This window comes from Falco rusticolus, chromosome 19 (assembly GCF_015220075.1).
Source record: "Falco rusticolus isolate bFalRus1 chromosome 19, bFalRus1.pri, whole genome shotgun sequence".
Taxonomy (NCBI): Eukaryota; Metazoa; Chordata; class Aves; order Falconiformes; family Falconidae; genus Falco; species Falco rusticolus.
Genome location: NC_051205.1, coordinates 2,568,823 through 2,588,319, shown reverse-complemented (window position 1 = coordinate 2,588,319; position 19,497 = coordinate 2,568,823). Strand labels below are relative to the sequence as shown.

General features: G+C 62.0%; 3 protein-coding genes across 4 annotated transcripts; all 3 read right to left on the bottom strand.

Moving 5' to 3' along the window:
* Positions 1 to 6,277: 6,277 nt before the first annotated feature.
* On the bottom strand, positions 6,278 to 11,522 carry LOC119140062 (ras-related protein Rab-11A-like). Its single transcript, XM_037371100.1, has 5 exons — positions 11,440 to 11,522; positions 7,738 to 7,933; positions 7,450 to 7,643; positions 7,283 to 7,363; positions 6,278 to 7,028 (listed from the first exon to the last, which is right to left on the bottom strand). Exons 1-5 carry the CDS (start codon positions 11,477 to 11,479, stop codon positions 6,889 to 6,891), a joined length of 651 nt encoding a protein of 216 aa, XP_037226997.1. The 5' UTR covers positions 11,480 to 11,522; the 3' UTR covers positions 6,278 to 6,888.
* A 1,282-nt stretch (positions 11,523 to 12,804) lies between these two features.
* RAB25 (RAB25, member RAS oncogene family) lies at positions 12,805 to 16,624 on the bottom strand. Of its 2 annotated transcripts, none has more exons than XM_037371107.1 (5): positions 16,044 to 16,624; positions 14,955 to 15,150; positions 14,646 to 14,839; positions 14,409 to 14,489; positions 12,805 to 13,631 (listed from the first exon to the last, which is right to left on the bottom strand). In XM_037371107.1, the coding sequence occupies exons 1-5, from the start codon at positions 16,081 to 16,083 to the stop codon at positions 13,501 to 13,503; spliced, it is 642 nt and encodes a 213-aa protein (XP_037227004.1). In that variant the 5' UTR covers positions 16,084 to 16,624; the 3' UTR covers positions 12,805 to 13,500. The 2 variants fall into 2 exon arrangements, with proteins under 2 accessions (XP_037227004.1, XP_037227005.1); XM_037371108.1 differs by lacking the exon at positions 12,805 to 13,631 and adding an exon at positions 13,649 to 14,081.
* A 119-nt stretch (positions 16,625 to 16,743) lies between these two features.
* On the bottom strand, positions 16,744 to 18,781 carry LAMTOR2 (late endosomal/lysosomal adaptor, MAPK and MTOR activator 2). Its single transcript, XM_037371127.1, has 4 exons — positions 18,657 to 18,781; positions 17,485 to 17,647; positions 17,286 to 17,375; positions 16,744 to 16,996 (listed from the first exon to the last, which is right to left on the bottom strand). Exons 1-4 carry the CDS (start codon positions 18,752 to 18,754, stop codon positions 16,940 to 16,942), a joined length of 408 nt encoding a protein of 135 aa, XP_037227024.1. The 5' UTR covers positions 18,755 to 18,781; the 3' UTR covers positions 16,744 to 16,939.
* Between the last annotated feature and the right edge of the window lie 716 nt (positions 18,782 to 19,497).

Here is a 19,497-nt window from a genome sequence, read left to right as displayed (position 1 = left end):
CCAGCTCAGACCCCCACCCCGGGCCGGGAGCGTGGGTGGTTGCCATCCCTTGCCTCCATTGAGGCTTTGGCTCCGTTCCTTTAGCAGAGCGGGCTGCAAGAACGGGAATATTTTGTCCCATCGTTCAGTTGCAACCATCCACCATCGTCTTTTAATTTTTTTGGGATCGAGGGGCTTGCGTGGGACCTGGGGCTCTGAGCAGCCAGGAGATGGGGCAGCTGGTGCAGAGCTCCTGCCCACCTTCCACCCATCCTAGGCAGGGAGATGTCACCCTTTCTGCTCCCCCCCCTTAAGCCAGCGTGGGCACGTCTTGTGCCAGACGACCGGTGTAAGGAAGCCTGGAGCACCCCGCTTTTCGCCGGCGAGGCTCGGGGTTCGCCAAGCACCTGCTTTAATCCAGGAAAGCCATAAAGCTGGCACTTAGCTCCGGCCACAGCCCCGGGGGTTTTGCAGGATTAGGCCCAAGGAGGTGCTTTGCAAGACGAGCTGAGCACCCTCAACCTCCCCATGGGCTGGGGAGTGCGGGGGGTCCCAGACCCCCACCACGCCACCGGCCCTTGTCCCGCTCCCCTTCCCAAAGCAGCAGGAAGGTGGGGGATGCTTCTGCTCTGTTGCCTTTCAAAGAAGCATTTTAAAATAATTTTGTTTTTGTTTGTTTGTTTGTTTTTAACCAAAAAGGAGAAGAAGAAGAAAAAAAAAATTTTGAGTTGATGGGTATTAAAAAAAAAGTTAATAATAATAAACATTCAAATTTATTTCATATAATCCTAGAGTAAAGATTAAAATAAAATTAACTAGTTCAAATAGTAGATGCTATCCATATTGTTTAATCTATAGTAGATCCAAGTGATCCCAGACAGAGCAGAATGTAAAATAAACTTGTAAACGAGATCAGCTATCATTTTTAACTTCCCCAGAAATTCCATCTTTTTTTGGTACTATTTTTCTGAAGCAAACAAATAAACGAACGAAAGCCTAACAAAATAAGAGACCACCGACTGGTACCTTCTGTCAATCAAAGTCCTGAAGTTATTTTTATAGAGGGGAAAAAAAAAAAGAAAAAAAAAAAAAAGAAGGGATCTAATAATATGTATTTTTTTAAAAAGATACTTTTGGGTTTTTATGTTGCTTTTTTAATAAAAATATAAAGATTTGGCTAGTCACTGAACAAAATAAGAAAGTTTTAGGCCGTTATTTTTGCCTTATTCTGACCTCCAGCCTCAGGGCTTGGAGCATGAAATTTCAGAAAGAAAAAGGTTAAAAAAAAAAACAACAACCCAGTTGCTGTTACTTTTCTTGTGCTGTTCTTGCTTTTTTGAACTTCTCCGAGCACCGAGGGGGTCGGCAGGTCCCCGTGACGCGCGGCTGGGACCCCCGTCCCTGGGTGGGAAAGCGAAGGAAAGGAAAATTGGATGAACTCCCCTCTCGTAACGTGACGGACGGAGCTGGAGGGCAGCGAGGTGCTGGCGTGATGGCGCGGGGCTCCGGCGCTCCTCCGGGGCCGTGGGTTAGGCTTTCTGCCCTCGGAGCTGGGCAGTGGACATAGGACATTAGGGTTTGGTTTGTTCCCTTTTTCGTTGTCGTCGTCGTCGTCGTCGTTGGGTTCTTGGTTATATCTCAAGCCGGTGAGGAAGCGTTGCACCAGGGAGACGATGCGCGCCCTTGGCTCGCTTGTTCAGCAACCGGCATCTTTCAGGATGTCTGATTTGGCTCGTTGGGGGTGTTTGCCGTGCCGGATGCTCCCGTAAAGGGATTTTATACTCAGCCGGTACGAGTGCCGGTGCCACAGGTGAAATATTTGCAAAAAGCTCCCCTGGTCCTTCCCGTGGCCGTGCGGGACCATGGCATCCCTGAGCCTGCGCCATCCTGCTCGCGGGAGGGTGGCATCCATGGCGAGCGCCTGGGTTTTTTGGCTGCCAAAGCAAAGGAGAAGGCTGGAGGCTGTTCTCAACCAGACGCCCGAACCCTCGCAGTGGGTGCCTGAGGCAGGGGACCAGCGTTTGGGTGCCAAGGTTGGGGCGGTGGCTCCGTCGGCGTGGCGGGGAGCTTTTTTGCTGGTGGCAGAGGCGCTTGGGGCAGTTCGGCACAGCCCCGGCCCCGGCGGGTTAAACCTTGGTCCTTAACGTTTCAAAACCAGGCCAGCGCTTTTCTCCGGAGCGTCGGTGACTGCTTTTCGCTGCACCAAAATCACCGTTTACATGCTAGAACTCGATTAAAAAAAAAAAATGACCTAGCGTCAACTCTGTTCTTCTTAGAGAAGCAGAGCGTTGTGCAAGGCGGTTACCTCTGGGTTTAGCTTTTGCTCCTAATCCTTTGTGTCGTGGCTCGGCCGTAGCGAACCCAGGGATGTCGTGGAGCATCCGCAAGGATCCCAAAGCCTTCGAGACACGCAGCGGCTGCCCCTCATCCCCTCGCCCGGCGCCGCTCACCAGCATTCATTCAGCAAAGCCATGCAATAGGTTAGGACAGGAAGCGAAGACAGTTCTCATTCGGTTTCTGCGTATAGCACTGTGAATCGGAGGTGACGCCACGGGACCCTCCCCGCTCCGGAAAGCGCGGGCGCCACGTCTGCCACGCTTTCGGAGGGGGTCGTGCTTGGTGGAATCAAAGCACCCGGTCCTTCCCCGCAGGGGCGGCGAGGCGGCCTGTTTGCTCTTTCGTTTTTGTTTTTACCTCATTTGTTTTGGGTTTTGATACTTGAAGAAGAGTCAGTGATTGACATTGTACAGTGATGCCCTGGACTGGAGAGTGGATGCACTTTATAGTAACTTGTATACTGCTAGTGGGGTCCCATCCTGCCTCTGCTGAGCCCGCAGCGAGGTTTCCTTGGTGCCAGCACTGGCAGGAGCAGAGCCAGGATGGGCTGGTTCTTCCAAAAACCTTTCTAGGATGTTAGGGAGCAATCTCTGTATTTTATTGTGGGTTTTCACGTCCTGTAGAAACTCAGAGTCACCTTCTGCTGTCTGTTGACCTGGTGGAAAATCCAGCCGTGATTGGGCTGGGCTGACTTCAGTTTGAGGGCTGGGGACGGTGCTCCTGCCTTTACTCCCGTGTAACTCACCCCTGATTTCAATGGGGTTACTCTTCTGGAATCTGAAGTCACTTCAGCCCTGGCAGGCTGCGGTGATCCGCTGGATCCACTCCAGCATCGCTTCAGGGCTGCTAATGGAGCAAATTGAAAGTCACCCCCGGTAAAGTGACACTAATGTAAAATCTGGAGTTGTTCCATTGGTGCCTGTGCAGGGATTAAAAAAAAATTAAAAAAAAAATAATAATACTAATGAAGTCACCCTCCAATGGTGGCACCAGTTTACCAGGCAGCTGATGGCAGAACGTGTTTTCTGGTCTTGCGATGATGCTTTTGAAACAAGTTGCAGAGAAATGGAGCGGCGAGACGGAGCAGCACGTCGTGGCTGCGGAGATCTCTCGGCTCCCAGGAGCTGGGATGGAGAAACGCGGTCGCAGGCTGCTTTGCTCATCTACAAAACCATCAGCAGGGTTTTTTTTCCCTTTTTCCTTATGAATTCTGGTCAAGATAATCATTAAAAAAAAAAGGGGGGAAAAAAATTTATAAAATCCGGGGCCGGATCCTGTTTTGCAATTGAGGATTTGCTCCTGGGCCAAAAGCAGCGTTAAGCAAACATGAAAGGCAGCGGGCATGAGCGCTGGCAAATCCCAAACTAGCGGGTCTGGCCACGGAGCCGGCTCTGATCCCAGCCCCAGGTGAGCCAGGAAAATCCCCAGGGATGCCCAGAGCAGCCCCCCAGGCATCTGGCTGCAACAGTTGGGAGCCTTTGGGGCTGCAGAGGTTTTCCTCCGGTATCAAAGAGATCCAGGCTCCGGCTTGCTGCCATTGGGACTCTGGCAAAGCAGCTCCGGTGGGATTTCCCCCGTTAAAACAGGAGCTAAAAGGAACCCCAAACCTCCGGGGCCCGTCGGCGGCCAACCTGGCCGGTACCCACACAGCGGAGGCTGCCAGGAGAGCTCAGCCCCCCCGCCAACCCTTCATGGCTTTTTGCTTGACCGCTACCACCTTCGCTTTCTCTCGTCCTCGCTCCAAAACGCTGTACAAGTTTGTGTGTATCCGCTTTCCCCACGGATCCGGGCGCTGTCGGGATTCCCAACCTCGCGCTGAGCCAGCCAGCCACAGAGTTGCCCGGTTTTATCCTGGCCATCCTGACTGTGTGGCCCTTCCATTGAAAATCCATTCCCTATTATGTTGTATTTCCTTTTTTATTTCTTTTTTTTTTTTTTTTTTTTGGTCGTCGTCCCCCCCCCCCCTTTTTTTTTTCTTTTAACGTCATAGGAAACCTGTAGTCGGGATTGTTACTATTGGAAACCGATCACATGTTCCATCCAGGTATTTTTCATCTCTCCGGCGTTAACGCAAAAATAAAAGCCTGAGAGAGAGATATAACCGAACATAGAAGTAGAGTTAGGCTCGTTGTCTGAGTTTTGAGGCATATAGTATAAGGGGAGAAGGAAAAAAAAATTAAAATAAAATAAAAAATTAAAATAATGATGTTGCACAACTTGTAGAAAACAAAGAAGGGAAAGGGTTAATGTATTAAATGTGCTAAATTACATTAAGAACTTAATTTTATTAAAGTATTATTACTTAAGAAACTTGGTGGCTGCTCTTGGTTTCTATCTGTTCACGCTTTAGGAGGGGGGTCCGGGAGCGGTGGTGGGGAACGGGACCCCCAGCCAGCCCATGACCCCCTTCTGCCCCCTCCTCCACGGGTCCCTCATCAAGCCACGGGCTTAATTACGCTCAGCCCCCCTGTGCCAGCTGCCCTTCCCCGTGTCCCGGGTCCGTGAGCCCTGTGTGCAATCCCGTGCCTGGCTTCACCCTTCCCGCTGCTTCATTCCTGCACAAATCGTAGAAATGCGTAGAAAACCTGGACCAAGCCTGGACCAAACCCAAGCTGCCAAGCCTGAAAGCATCTCCACGGGCCTAAATGAGCTCATCATCCCGCGTGTGCGTGCCAGCACCTGGCAGGATGGCAGGACCGATGGCAGCGAGCCCCAAGGGACCTTTGGCTCAACGCTGCGCAGTGCCAGGGGCACCATCCTGCCCCCGCACAGCACCCACCTCTCCCGGCGGCAGGGCTGACATCACCCCTTGGCACCGCGTTTCGGTGTGGGCAGATGGTGGTGCGGGAGGGGGTGATGCTGGGCAGCTTTGCCTCTGCCAGCTGGTCCGGCTGGGTCAGGTAATAACTGTCACTCACCTGGGGACACTGTCACTCACCTGAGGACACCCTCCAGCCACAGGGACCGGGGATGTGGCCAAGGATGGGTCCGGCTGGCCCAGGGGTGATGCTTCCTCTGGGATGCAGCAGTGCCGTGGTGCGCGGACACGCTGCACCGGGGTAGCTGGAGCCAAGGTTATGAAGCTGCCAGGGCTGGGGTGGTTGGGGGTGGGGTGGGGGTGGGGGTTGGGGGCGGGGAGGGGGCAACCTCAAGCCCAAGGGGGCCAGCACCCCCACGGCGCAGCCATCTCAGCACCCCCTGTGCAGGATCCAACCCACCCCTCAGAGCCTGAATTTCAAGGTCTCCCCTGCAGCCGCCCAGCAAGACACCCCCTCACCCAGGGTCACACCTCCCTCCCCACCCCTCCTCCCCCTCCCCCCTCACGCCCTTCATCACTTGGGGTGCTGCCCAGCGCCCGAGCTGGCCTCGAGGAAGGACCCTGGGCAGAGAGAGAGAGAGAGCGCTTCCAGCAGCACCTTTATTTGGGGAATTTTTGCTCAAATTCCTGTTTCCTGGATAAATTGGTCCCCAAGGCAAGACCCTGGCCCAGATCCTGCCGGCGCAGCCCCTGGGTGGGCTGGGGTGACCCGGGGCAGCCATGGAGAGACAGAGACCCCCACCCCGCTGTGATGGGGGAACACACTCCCAGCACTGGGGTCAATAGGGACAGGCTTTCCCAAGCGCACACACCCACCTTGATTGACACCTGCCAATCACCCCCGACAGCAGCACTGGGCTCAGCCCCGTTTGTCCCAGCCCTTTGGGCAACTGGGAGGAGTGGGCCACTGTCACCCAGTAGGTGCAGCAGATGCTCCATCTAGTGGCAGCCGTGTCCCCAAAGCTGGCCCACCAGTGACAAAACCACGAGTGGGGCAGGTTCCAGACTCCTTGCAGCCCCCAGCCCAGGGACCCCCTGCGCTGGTACCAGCCAGGTGCATGCAGGGATCACATGCCCACCCTCAGCATCACATCCCTGCCCCCACCAAAGCCCCAGCACCCCCCTTGTCCCCTTCCTGGGTGCTCCCCCAAAGGATGTGTCCCCCCACATCCCTGCTCCAAACCCCTGCACGGTCCCTCCAAGCAGGAGTGGGGGGAGTCACCCCCCACACACCCCAGGTGCCCCAGCAGCACCCAGAGGTGCACCCAACCCTGGGTGCTGCTGGAGTGGGTGCGACTGTCTGCGTTACTGCTTCACCAGGCACAAAAAAAGGTGCAGCCAGTGTGTGTGTGTGTGTGTGTGTCCCACCCTGCCCCGAAGGGCTGCACCCAGGGGTGCCACAGAAACGTGGCACCAAACAAGGGAGTCACGCTGTTTGGACACGCAGTGATTGGACCTTCAGGGCTGGAAGAAGCATGGACACAAGGGGATGGCATGTCTCGAACCACGGGGAGAGAGGAGAGAGACCCCGCTGCTTCCCTACCCCCTGCCCCATTTCAGTAGGTCCTACACAAACACAAGGAGAGCAGCACGATGGCGCACACAGGAGCGCCCATGCAGAAGCAGCCACCAGCTCGCCCTGTTCTTGGAAGGGGGGGTGGGGGGTGGGGGCTGCAGCGAGCACAGGTAGAGGGTGAGAAACATGATGCTGGGGGGTGGGGTGGGGGTGTCACGGTGGGGGCACCCCGGGGGGCTCAGATGTTCTGGCAGCAGGGTGCCTGCCTGCCCTCCTGCTGCGTGGGCAGCACGCGGATGGGCTCGATGGTCGTGGTGGGGCCAAATTCTGACTCCGGCTGCCCGGTGATCTGCCTCTGTGACACGATGCGGTAGATTTCTGCCAGGAAAGAAAGAAGAGAAGGAGAAAAAAAGAAAAATTATTTAAGTATATATTTCGGGGGGGGGGGGGGGGCACAGGACGAGGGGGGACTTGCCCTCTCCCAAAACACACAGCTCAAGGGGTGTAAATGCCTTTATCTCCCCACCCAGGGGAGCAGGACCCTGGGATGCACAACCAGGGTCCCCAGCAGGACCCAGTATCCAAAACCATCCCCATCCCTTCCCACCCCGTCCTTCCTGGTTGCCCCTTACCCGAAAGGATGTTGTGGAAAGCTGTCTCCACGTTGGTGGAGTCCAGAGCCGATGTCTCGAGGAAGGACAGCCCGTTCTTCTCTGCAAGGACAGGGCGAGCTCAGGCAGGTGCCACCAGCCAAAGCCACCCTGGGGTGGGATGGGACAGGGCAGGATGGAGGAGATACCTGCAAAGCTCCTGGCCTCATCGGTGGGCACAGCCCGCAGGTGCCGCAGGTCGCTCTTGTTGCCCACCAACATGATGACGATGTTGGCATCGGCGTGGTCCTGCAGCTCCTTCAGCCAGCGCTCGGCGTTCTCGTACGTCAGGTACTTGGCGATGTCGTAGACAAGCAGAGCTCCCACCGCCCCTCGGTAATACCTGGGGGACATTGAGTTGGGGGGGGGTGGGGGGGGGGGTGTCACAGCAGGGCTCTGGGTGAGGGACATGGCAGGGGGGGGGCAAGGAAACTCACGCTGAGGTGATGGCCCGGTACCGCTCCTGCCCTGCCGTGTCCCAGATCTGAGCCTTCACCGTCTTGTTGTCCACCTGGATGCTCCTTGTGGCGAACTCCACGCCGATGGTGCTCTTGCTCTCCAGGTTGAACTCGTTGCGGGTGAAGCGGGACAGCAAGTTGCTCTTCCCCACCCCAGAGTCCCCGATGAGCACAACTAGAGGGGGGGGGGGGTTTGTCACAAGCACAGCGTCAGCCCCCCCCAGACACCCAGCAAAGGCATTTGCCTCCTGCAGTACCCACCAGCCCAGCAAACCCCCTCCCCAACAGCCCCCACCGCATGCAGGGCCAGGGGTTGAAGCCACACTTGGGGACAGGGACCAGCAGCCTCCCCTCATCCTGGCAGCACCGCCACTACCTGTGAAGACCCCTCGAGAAAATTCCTGCCATCTCCTGGGAGCTGCCGTGGGTTTCCACCCCAGCACCGGGGATGGGGGGGGCACCACAGGCACCTGTGCACACAAATCGGGCAAAAAAACCAGAGCCAGGACCTGTGCGGAGCCAGCCAGGCTGGAGGTGCTGAGCAGGATTTGGTCTTCTCTCTCCAGCCCAGCGCCAACCCCAAGGGCACACACACAAGAGGAGTTAGAGGCTTGGGCTCAAAAGCATCCTACTCCTCCTCCTGCTGATCCGCAGGAGGTCCCTGGGTGTGGGCTAGTTCAGTGCACTTTCTACTTGCCCCAGACTGGAATGGTTCCTGTAAAATCTGGTGCAACAGGCTCTGGGGAGGCTTTATCACCCGGCTCCCCTATCAAGTTTGTTGAGTTTATGACTCAACCGGCTTTGATTTTTTTCAAAAAAAATTTTTTTTTTTTTCTTTTTTACGTTCCCTTGCTGCCGGTTCTGTTCGTACTCCAGGTGCCCTCAAGTGCAGCCTGCTCCACTTCGCCCACCCTCCCGGGAGTGAGCTTGGGGGACACATCCCCCCACCAGGGCCAGACAACAGCAGGGCCGAGATCCCAACCATCCAGCCACCACCCTGGGGAGAAAGATGGCTCCGCGGGGGGGAGGGGGGGCAACACCACCAGCAAGGGGCCCCCGGCCATGGCACGCCACCGTGCCCCCCCCCCCCCCCCCCCGCCCCCCCTGGGCTGCACAGCACCCTGTGTTTGGCAGCAAGATGCATCTACGTTCCTGCAAGGCTCAGCAGCCACCAGCTTCCAAGATGTTGCTCCACACCCTGGGTGACCCCTACCCCATCAGCTCCCCCCGGGAGGGACCTGGCTCCCTTCCCCCTCGCCAAACCCCTGGTGGGAAGTGGCACCGCTCCGAGAAGCCCAATAGCCTGCGGAGCAACTCCTCGTGACCACCAAAGGCAGCTGGAAGGCACTGGAGCGTTGCTGGCCATCCCAGTATCAAGGGTGGCTAGCAAGATGGAAGGGTGGCTCCTCCAATGGAGGCCTGGGACAGTCTGGGCTATCCTGGACAAACCGGTAGGAAAATGCAGGCCAGTGACGAGGCAGGCTCGTTAACGCTCACCGAGCCTCATTAACGCTCACCGAGCATCGCCGCCTTGGTCGGGGCTTGGCGTTTAATCAACGGGAAGTTGCTACTTCCCCCGGCTCAACCGCCGCATCGCCAGTCCCGGCCGTACCGGGGTCCCTGGTCCCCAGCACCTCCGCGACCCAGGGGCGGGATGGCAGCGCAGCTGGGAAGCAGCACTAAGTACAGCCAGGGGAAACTGAGGCACGAGCATGCCGTGTTGCATCGCAAAAAAAAAAAAAATATTAAAATCTCGGTACAGGAAAGCTGTAGGAAAGCAAACTGGGGGAGGGAGGAAGGGGGAGAGCCAGCCCGCGGTGGCACACTGGCCTCGCGCAGCCCCCCACGGCCATCGCACCATGCCAGGGAGGGGGCAGGGGTCCAGCAGCATGCACGAGGGTGCCCCAGAGTGGGGGGGGGCAGCTCAGCCCCATCCCCCTGAGCTTGAAGGGGGGGAGGGATTGGAGCAGCATCCTCCACCCCACGCACAAAACCACCTGCCACCCCGAACACGCAGCGGGAGCTGTTTAAAGTGGGGAGTGGGCATCGCGCAAGCCGCGGTGCGACATCCCTGCCGCATCCCATCCCACCCCAGCGAGGGGGCTGGGAACAGCCTGGGGCTCCGCACAGGGGCCCTGAGGAAGGGTCCGAGAAGCAGCCATGCCCAGGGCCATTTCACGTCCGCCCCAAGCCCCTCCAGCAGCATCCAGGGCTTTCCCGTGAGCACAGCTGGAATTTGCCACCCGCTTTGCAGGAGAAGGCAGCTGACGCTCCCATCCCCATGGAAATCGGGGTAAAGTGGCTTCGGGTGCTGAGCATCTCCCATTTCTCAGGGGCAGAAACTGGTCCCAGCAGAGCCAAGCCCAAGGAACACTGGCCCAGCTCTGTGTCCCTAAACCCTTCATCCCGCTCAGACTTCGCTCCTGCTTCGGGAGGGATGAGCAGACCTCGCGTTCCAACCCAAGTCCTCTTCATTTTAAGGACTCCAGAGACCCCCGGGTGACCAAGGAGGGGGGACGCAGAGCCCAGCGCGGCAGCCCTGGCTCCTGTGGGATGACAGGGAAGGGATGGGCACAGGGGAGGACACCGTGCCGGGGCCACCTCGGAGCAGGGCGAGAAGAGAAGGATGCGCTGGCACCCGGCACCTCGCTCCCAGCCTGTCCCTCCTCGCCACGTCCCAGAAATAACTCCAGGGAGGAGGATTTTAGGAGCCAGGGGAGGTGTGCGAGGAGCCGGGGGCTCCCGACAGGTCGGTGGCTGGAATTACTCAGGGCTGCGGAGGGAGGATGGCTCACGGTGAGCTCAATCCAGGTTTTTTTTTGGGTTGGGTTTTTTTTTTGTTGTTGTTTTTCCAGGTATTTTTTTCCCCCCCAGGTATTTCCCAGGAAGCTGCGATGCTGCCCCGCTGTCCCCTCACTTCCCCCAGCTGTGGCACAAGGGGGGGGGGGGGGGGGGGGGGGGGGGAAGAGCTGCTGATGGCAGGGCTACCCGGCATGGTGGCAACTGGGATGGCGATGCTCCGAGGGGATACTGGGCCAGGAAAACCGACGTCACATTTCCAAGGGCCCATCCCCATCGCCTTGGCGCAGCGGAGAGGTCACCAGCGCCGGGAAGGACAATGCCGGAGCGCTGGATCCTTTCCCTTAACCGCAGCCAAGCCACAGCGCAGCTCTTCCTTTCGGGATCGCTCCCTCAGCCCCCAGAACTGGCATCTTCACCCCCCCACGCCACGCAGAGGAGACCACCCAAACCCACTCAGAGGGGCTCTGGGGCCAGCACAGCACCTTCAGCACCGCGCGGAGCAGCTCCCACCGCGGCCCCCCCCCCCCCCCCCCGACACCCAGCACCCTGCCACGGCCACCCCTCCCCTGGGTGCTGCCCCCAGCTGAGGGCTCCAGCCTCTTCCCACAGCATTAACGAGCTGCTTTAATTAGCACCGGGACCACAAACAGCCGCTCACACCCAGCGGCCGCAGACCCTCGGACCACCGCAGCGTTTTAACTCCACCCTGAGACCCAGCATCACCGACACCCACCACCAGCACCCCAACATCCCCCCCCCAGGTCCCCAGCACTGGGGGCTCCAGTTACACCCCAGTACAAGCCCAAATCCAGCTTCCAGCTCCATCCCCAGGGAGCTGCAGGGAGGGAGCTGAGGCCGTGCACAGCTCATCACACCCACCTTTGAAGAGGTAGTCGTATTCCTCGTCCTTGCCCCGCATCTCGCCCAGCACCACAGCCCTGCTCCTACTGGGCAAACTGGGATTTCCGGGCCTTATCCAGCCTTGGCAGGGGCTGTCCCTTGTGCACCCATTGGTGGCCACAGCCCTTCCTCCCCTGCACCCATTGGTGGCCGGGGCTGCCCGTCACTCCAGGTGTGCTCACCTGGGCCAGGTGAGGCGGAGCAGGCATGCAGCAGGGGATGCCAGGGCTCAGCACCCTGCTCAGCACCACTTGCCTGAGGGCTCTGGGCCTCCTTACACCTCCCCATCCCCGGTGTCCTCACACAAAGCGCTGTGTAGCAGCAGGGAAAGGTCACAGCCACGCGTGCCACTGACCGGGATGGCCACGGTCACGGCCACGGTCACGGCCATGGTCACGCTTTCGGTGCAGAATCATTGACATGAAATGGGAGCTGGGCTGACGCATCTTGCAAGTGCCCAGAAGTAAGGGGGATGTGGGGCACCCAGCACCAGTTCGCCCACTGCCAAGGGGGGGGTCGGGAACTGGCTGAGGCCAAGGCAGGGTCTGGGCTGATAAACCACCACCCGCTGCCCCCATAAGTCACTGAGGGGGTGGGGATGCGACTGGGAAAGGCTGTGTGGGGAGGGGGTGCGGGGGACCGTGGCATCAGGCTGGGAGGGGGCACAGGGGGACCATGGCATCAGGGTGGGGGGACACAGGGGGACCGTGGCACCAGCGTGGGATGGGGTGCAGGGGGACCATGCAATAGGGCTGGGGGGGCACAGGGGGACCATGGCACCGGGGTGGGGGGGGGCACAGGGGGGACCATGGCACCGGGGTGGGATGGGGCGCAGGGGGACCATGTCATTGGGCCGGGAGGAGGCACGGGGGGACCATGGCATCGGGGTGGGGGGCACAGGGGGACCATGGCGTCAGGCTGGGGGGGGGGCACAGGGGGACTGTGGCACCAGCGTGGGATGGGGTGCAGGGGGACCATGGCATCAGCAGGGGGGCACAGGGGGACCATGACATGGGACTGGGGAGGCACAGGGGAATCATGGCATCGGGGGGGCGGGGCACAGGGGGACCATGGTATCAGGGTGGGATGGGGTGCAGGGGGGCCATGGCATCAGGAGGTGGGGGCACAGGGGGGGAACGGCATCGGGGAGGGGGGGGGGCACAGGGGGACCACGGCATCAGGGTGGGATGGGGTGCAGGGGGGCCATGGCATTGGGCTGGGGGGGCACGGGGGGGCCATGGCATTGGGCTGAGCTGCTTGGGCAGCCACAATCTCTGGCATGCCATGGAGGTGGGGACGAGGGGATGGGAAAACAAACACACAGGAATTCCAGCTCAGCCAAGCTGCGTTTCACAAGTCCTTTAATGATTGCGTCACCCCCGCGCTGGACACGGAGCTGCTCCCAGGCCCCTCGGTACCCGGCTCTGCACTGAGCTCCATCCCACCATGCAGGCACAAGGGACCTTTGCTAGGTCCTGCCATCACGCTTGTCCCACGCCTGCGCTGGGGACAGAGGTGTGCCAAGGGCTGAGTGCTGCCAAGGGCTTGGGATGACCCCAGAGCAGCCCCCGGTGGGGATGGAGACCTGTGGGGACAGCCACGTCCCCAACGCGTGGCGCAGGGTGAACCCACAGGAGCAATTCCAGGGCCAGACGCAAGCGGAGAGGCTCCGGTCACTGCCACGGTCCTGGCCAGAACCTCCCGGCTCCTTCTCCCACGATGCCTCGGGTGTCTCCGTGCCCTGGGGGTCCGGAGGGGCTGGGAGGTCCATGCGTGACGGTGGCGAAGCTCATCAGAACCGAAGCAGACAGAGAAGAGCTGCCGGCACTGGTGCTTCTCACCGGTGATGGCAGGATTTGGCCCCTGTCCGGGCTGCAGGTCCCCACTGCACCAGGACAGGTGTGACACCGTGTGGCACCGCAGGCTGGGTGACACCTGTGCCGGTGGCCAGACCAGTCTGCACCGAGGCAGAGCTCTACGCCACTGGCACGTCCCAGGGCTGCGGGGGTCCCCGGGGGCTTCCCGGGGTGCCCGGCCGGCTCAGAGGGCCACGCAGCATGGGCGCTTCTCCATCGCCGCTGGGGCCGTGCTCTCCACGCTCTCGTTGGCCAGTGCCACCAGGTTGCTTTGGCTGCTCCTCTGCTTCTGTTTCTGCACTTTGTGGAAGATCTCTGCAAAACAAGAGGTGCCGGGGGGGGGGGGCGGGGGGCTGCGTGTCAGCTGAGGGTCCCCCAGGGAAGCTTCGAGCCTGCAGCCCCCGTTGCTCGCCCTTTGGGCCACTGCTTGCCACGCCGGTGGCCCTCCTTCCCCTTTATGCGGCAGAGGGGATGGGTTGAGGGTGCCAAGGGAGCAGATCTCCCCAAGTTGCATCCCTGCGGTGCCTGGGGAACACCCTGCACTGAGGCAATTTCCTCTTGCCCAACCTGGGATTAATGCTTCACCCCACGCTGGTGCTGGCAGCTCGCCGGGCCGGCCTGGCTTGGCACGCTCCGGCACGGCACGGCACGGCACACCTCGCTGCGCTCCTGCCCTGCCGCTGCTGGCTGCCATTCCTGGAGAGGTGCTCCCGGCTGAGCATCACCTCCTGCCATCCATGTCCCCCCAGCCGGTTCAGCAGGGTGCTGGAGACATTGAGTCAGGAGCCCAGGACAACAGGAAGGGGGAGTGGGGATTACAGGGGAGGGGGGAGAGGGAGCCCCCGGGGGCTTTGGGGATGCCCAGGGGCTGTGAGAACAAAGCCAGGGGTGCGGAGAGCGAAACACCCCGGCAGGAAAGGCCAGAAACCAAACCAGCCAGAAAAACAAGAGGGAACCAGCCCCAAGGAGCTCACGTGGAGCAGGGCAGAGCGAAGCGCACGCACCCTCTGCCCAGCCCCCTGTTCCCGCTAAGGGACCCCGCGGTGCCCTGATCCCCAGGACCCTGGTGCATGACGGCACCGGTGCACGTACCCTTCAGGATGGTCTCGAACGCCTGCTCGACATTGGTGGAGTCCAGCGCCGAGGTCTCGACGAAGAGCAGCCCGTTGTTGTCTGCAATGAGAGGAGACCCCCCACCCCCGCACCGATGCAGCCCCCCACTCCAGTTCGGACCCTCTTTCGAGGTGTCCAGGTGCCGGCATAGGTGCGGGTCCTGGCTCTTGAGGAGGGTGCCAAGCCCCAGCACCACAGCAGGATGCCAGCCTGTACCTGCAAACATTTTCGCCTCCTCCATGGGCACCTCCCGAGCCTGTGCCAGGTCGGTCTTGTTCCCCACCAGCATGACGACGATGCTGGCCTCAGCGTGGTCGTACAGCTCCTTCAGCCAGCGGTCCACCACGTTATAAGTCTGGTGCTTGGTGATGTCAAAGACAACCAGGGCACCCACAGCTCCCCGGTAATACCTACGGGAGAACCCCACCGTCACCCCCGTCCCCCAGCATCCTCACCCGTGGGGCTCAGCTGTGAGGGCATCACCACCCGGGGCAGAGCCCTGGTTTTGGGTAGCCCCAGCCTTACGCAGAGGTGATGGCGCGGTATCGCTCCAGCCCGGCCGTGTCCCAGATCTGAGCCTTCACCACAGCATCTCCCACCAGGATGGTGCGGGTGGAGAACTCCACGCCGATGGTGGTGCGGCTGTCGTGGTTGAACTCGTTGCGGGTGAAGCGGGAGAGCAGGTTGGTTTTGCCTACCCCGGACTCCCCGATCAGGACGACTGTGGAAGGGAAAAAAGCCCACCGGAGTCGTTGGGGAGGGGCGAGGGCTGCTCCAAGACCCTCTACGGTAATTAAATATTCCTTCCCAACCCGAGCCAGACCACCCAGCAGCTCCTCGCCTCGGTGCACGGGCACCCCTTGTCACCTGGTGACCCCAGACCTGGGCAAGCACATGGGTCTGATACCCACCACAGTCACACCTTCAGCAAACGGGGGTCCTGGCCCCACACCACGAGCTCGCAGCCCCTCGAGTGCGACTGAGCCACCCCAGCTGCCCAGGGGGTCGTGGCTACCAGGCTGTGGGCAGCAGGACACGCTGGCAACCCCCTGGTCACCCCACTTGGGTGGGCACCCTGAGCTGGTGGCACACCGGAGCCACTCCACCTCCACGTGCCCAACGGGAGCACCAAGGTCCAGCAGGATCTGGCCGGTAGCACCCACAGGACGCCGGGGTCCTGTGCCCCAGGAGCTCAAGCTGGGGGGGTACGAGGCTGTGCCCCCGTTTCTCCAGCCCAGGGTTGACCCCTGTGTCCTCAGCTTGTGCCACCACAGGTCACTGCAGCAGAATGACTTCCAAACACCCGCCGCTCTCGGGGGTTAATGGGCTCTCACCGCATTTATGTCTCGCACCCTCTGTGCCAACAGCTTGCCTGCGGTCCCACGTGGTGGGCCTGGGTCTCCCTGTGCCGTTTCCAGCCCTGGCCTCGCTGCCGCCAGCCCCGGGGTCACGGCCGGCGCCTGCTCCCCAGTCCCCTGACCCTGGCAGGCATCCAAGCCGCGGGGACGGCCAACAACATCCCAGTTCCCTCCCCGCAGCCCCCAGCCTCCTGCTCCATCCCTTTTGGGGAAGGGGCAGGGGGGACTCGGGAATCCCCCCGAGCTCAGGACTCACCCTTGAAGACAAAATTATAATCCTCCTCGGCGCTGCCCATGCTGCCCTGGCTGCCACCCTTGCTGGCGCTGCCGTCGCTTGGCTTCCTCCTTCCCGCTGCAGAGCCTCGAGCAGGCGGCACGGGGTGGGACGGGCTCCGGGAGGCACCGAGGGGGCAAAGTTTCCTCCGGGGAGGGGGAGGGGGGGGGGGAAGCAAGTGGGGTCTGGGGGTGCAAGCAGGGTGTGGGGGGGCTAGAGGGGTCCGGGAGAGAGACGGCAAGGCCAGCGGGGTTGGCGTCGCGGCGGGGCTGGTTGACTCAAGGGGTGGGACCGGGTGTCGCGGCGCAGGTTGGGCAGGTAGTGTCACCCCTGGGACCGTCACGGGGTGGCCGGAGGTGGAGCCGGGGCCTGATCCTGGCAGCTGGGGGTGGCGGAGGCAGCGGCGCGGGGCAGGCTGGGGCAGCGGGGGCCAGGAGCTGAGCCCCCAGCTCCAATGTGTTACCCCGCCTCTGCTGCCATCGTGTGAAAGCTGGGCAAAGCGGGGCAGGGACGCAACCCCCGCTGCCCCCCCCCGCCCCCGCCCCCCCAGGGTGCAGGGGGCTCAGCACCACGCTGACACAAGCCCCTGGCAGCGCTGGTTGACCCCAAAGCACTGCCCAGGGCACCCCAGTGCCTGCGCTACCCCCCCAGCTCCTTGGATTCACAAGAGACACACAGCACGGAACCATCACACGCATTTTTATTCCCCCGCCCCTGCATCTCTTATACTCCCTCCACTTGATTTTTATCAAGGCCACACCAAAGCAGGACCAAGCTCCAGGATGCCCGTGAGGCTGCTCAGCACCACCCCCCAGCACCACCAGTGAGGGCATGGAAGCAAACAGCCTTTGCACCTCCAAGCCCCTGAAGCGCCGTGCTCAGGATGCGGCCACTTGCGTGAGCGGCTCCTCCAGGTACTGGACCAGCGCCTGTGCCTGCGAGCGGAGAGCGGCGTCAAGGGGGGATGTGAGGTGGACCCCCCCCCAACCCATGCGCACCACCCGTGGGTTTATTTTAATTTATATTTAATTTTTAGGGCATTAAAAAGGTGTGGGGCAGTGCGTGGGGCTGGCACGGGGGACAGTGGAGGCAAGGAGCAAAAATGCATCCCAGGCGCAGCAGCTTCCTCCACCACTCCCATCCTCATCCTCCTTTTCCCAAGTGGGACGCAGCCTGGACCCCCTCCCCGCCCCAGCGCCTCCCCCCGCCCCCCCCCAGCATTACCTTGGCCTTCAGCATCCCAAATCCCACCGTCTCCTTGGCGTACATGCAGAGCAGCAGGTTGGCCACCCGCGTGATGGCCACGCGTCCCTCCTGCCCCGGGGGAGAAACAGCACCCATCGCACCCCTAGCTCGGCAGGGACCCCCAGCAGGGTCCCAGGGGACCCTCTGGGAGGGGGGGGCAGCCCCCAGCCCCACGTACCATGCAGTCCATGAGGATGAACTTGAGGTTGTCCTCATTGAATGCCTGGTGGCCGTTCTTGTCGTAGGCCACCCAGATGTTGCTGGCGATGGCTGCGGTGACCCTGGCATCGGTGTCCCCGTAGCCCGAGTAGGCAAGCAAGGACCCCTCATTGTTCAGGAGCCTGGAAATGGGGGGGGGGGGCCCCAAATTGGTGCCTCTACACGTAGCGGGGCAGCAGACACCACTGTGGTGCCAGGGGGCAGAGCAAACCGCCCCCCCCCCCACCCGGCGCCAGCACAGGGCACCCCAGGTTTGCAGGGGGCTCTGGCAGGGGGTGAGGGGTGCAGGGTGGTGGGGGTCCGCGGTGGCTGCGGCTGGTGCAGAATGGGCAGCAGCCCGGTGGGCACGCACGGTGCACCCTGCATGGCCCTGGCACCGTGCATGGCCCAGCACCACGGATCATGCACCGTGCACAGGCCCAGCACCACGCGCCGTGTACAGACCCAGCACCATGTGTCGTGCACGGCCCAGCACCATGCACTGTGCACAACCCAGCGCACCATGCATGACCCAGGACCGTGCACGGTGCCAGCACCATGCACGGCCCCAGCACTGTACATCATTTACCATGCACAGCACCAGCGCCATGCACCGTGCACAGCTCCAGCACCACACACTGTGCATGGCCCAGCACCACGCACCAGACACTGTACACAGCCCCAGCACCACATGCCGTGCGCTGCCCAGCACCGTGCATGGCCCAGCACCATGCACTGCCCAGCACCGTGCACTGCCCAGCACCGTGCACAGGCCCAGCACCGTGCACAGGCCCAGCACCGTGCACAGGCCCAGCACCGTGCACTCCCCAGCACCGTGCACTCCCCAGCACCGTGCACAGGCCCAGCACCGTGCACAGGCCCAGCACCGTGCACAGGGCCAGCACCGTGCACTCCCCAGCACCGTGCACAGGCCCAGCACCGTGCACAGGCCCAGCACCGTGCACAGGCCCAGCACCGTGCACAGCCCCGACCCCACGCACCACGCACAGCCCCACGCACGGCCCAGCACCGTGCACGGCCCCCGCAGGACCCCCCCGGTGGGGCCCTGGCAGGGCCGGGGGCAGGAACCTGTCCCCCCCGGCTGCTCCCCGCACCGGGCAGGATCATGCCCCCGCCCCCGCCCCTACTCACAGGGTGCTCTGGACCCCGCCGGTGTTGGCCTGGCTCAGCACCTGCGTGAGGGCCTTGGGGCGCAGCATGGCGGCGGGGGGCGGGGCCGCGCGGGGCATGCCGGGACGTGTAGTCCCCGCCCGCCCCGCGCGCCCGCCCCGCCCCTCGGGGGACCCCCCGGGTGCCGCCCGCCAGCTCGGGGGGCGGGGGTCCCCTCGGGGTGCCCTGGGGTGTGTCCCCCCCCGAGGGGCCGTGGGGTGAAGCCACCACGGGCGGCGAGGGGGCGCAGGGCAGGGCTGGGATGGGCCGGACACCCCCAAACCCCCAGGCAGACCCCCCCGGCCGGACACCCAAGCCCCCCGAGGGGAACGCCCAACCCCCCAGCCAGCCGTCACCCCCCCGGTGGGACCCCCAACACCCCGGCGAGACACCCCGAAACCCCCAGCTAGACCCCCCACCCCCACCCCGCTCGGACCCCCAAACCCCGCAGCCAGCCCATCCTCCCCCGCTCCCCACCTGGACCCCCAAACCCCCCAGCCAACCTCCCCTCGGCGGGACCCCCAAAACCCCCCAGCCAGCCCCCTCCCCCCCCGGACCCCCAAACCCCCGGTCACGGTGCGGGAGGCTGGTTGCCCAGTGAAGGGGGGGTACATGGGGGGTGGGGGTGCGGGACGGACACGGCTAATGGGGGGTGCAGGGGGGATCCGGCTAATGGGGGGAGGGCAGGATGGGTCCTGCCAATGGGGGGGTGCAGGAGGCATCTGGTTAATGGGGGGAGGGCAGGATGGGTCCGGCTAATGGGGGGGTGCGGGAGGGATCTGGCTACTGGCGGGGGGGGGGCGGGACACAGGACGGATCCGGC

Coding starts and splice junctions, on each gene's coding strand:
- RAB25 (XM_037371107.1), bottom strand. CDS start 16,083: ATGGGCAGCGCCGAGGAGGATTATAATTTTGTCTTCAAGG. Junction 14,840..14,954: donor TACCGCGCCATCACCTCTGC/GTAAGGCTGGGG, acceptor GTTCTCCCGTAG/GTATTACCGGGGAGCTGTGG. Junction 13,632..14,408: donor GTTCGAGACCATCCTGAAGG/GTACGTGCACCG, acceptor CTTGTTTTGCAG/AGATCTTCCACAAAGTGCAG.
- LOC119140062 (XM_037371100.1), bottom strand. CDS start 11,479: ATGCGGGGCAAGGACGAGGAATACGACTACCTCTTCAAAG. Junction 7,934..11,439: donor ATACGACTACCTCTTCAAAG/GTGGGTGTGATG, acceptor CCCCCCCTCTAG/TTGTGCTCATCGGGGACTCT. Junction 7,644..7,737: donor TACCGGGCCATCACCTCAGC/GTGAGTTTCCTT, acceptor AATGTCCCCCAG/GTATTACCGAGGGGCGGTGG.
- LAMTOR2 (XM_037371127.1), bottom strand. CDS start 18,754: ATGCCCCGCGCGGCCCCGCCCCCCGCCGCCATGCTGCGCCCCAAGGCC. Junction 17,376..17,484: donor TCATCCTCATGGACTGCATG/GTACGTGGGGCT, acceptor CCCCCGGGGCAG/GAGGGACGCGTGGCCATCAC. Junction 16,997..17,285: donor TTGGGATGCTGAAGGCCAAG/GTAATGCTGGGG, acceptor CTCCGCTCGCAG/GCACAGGCGCTGGTCCAGTA.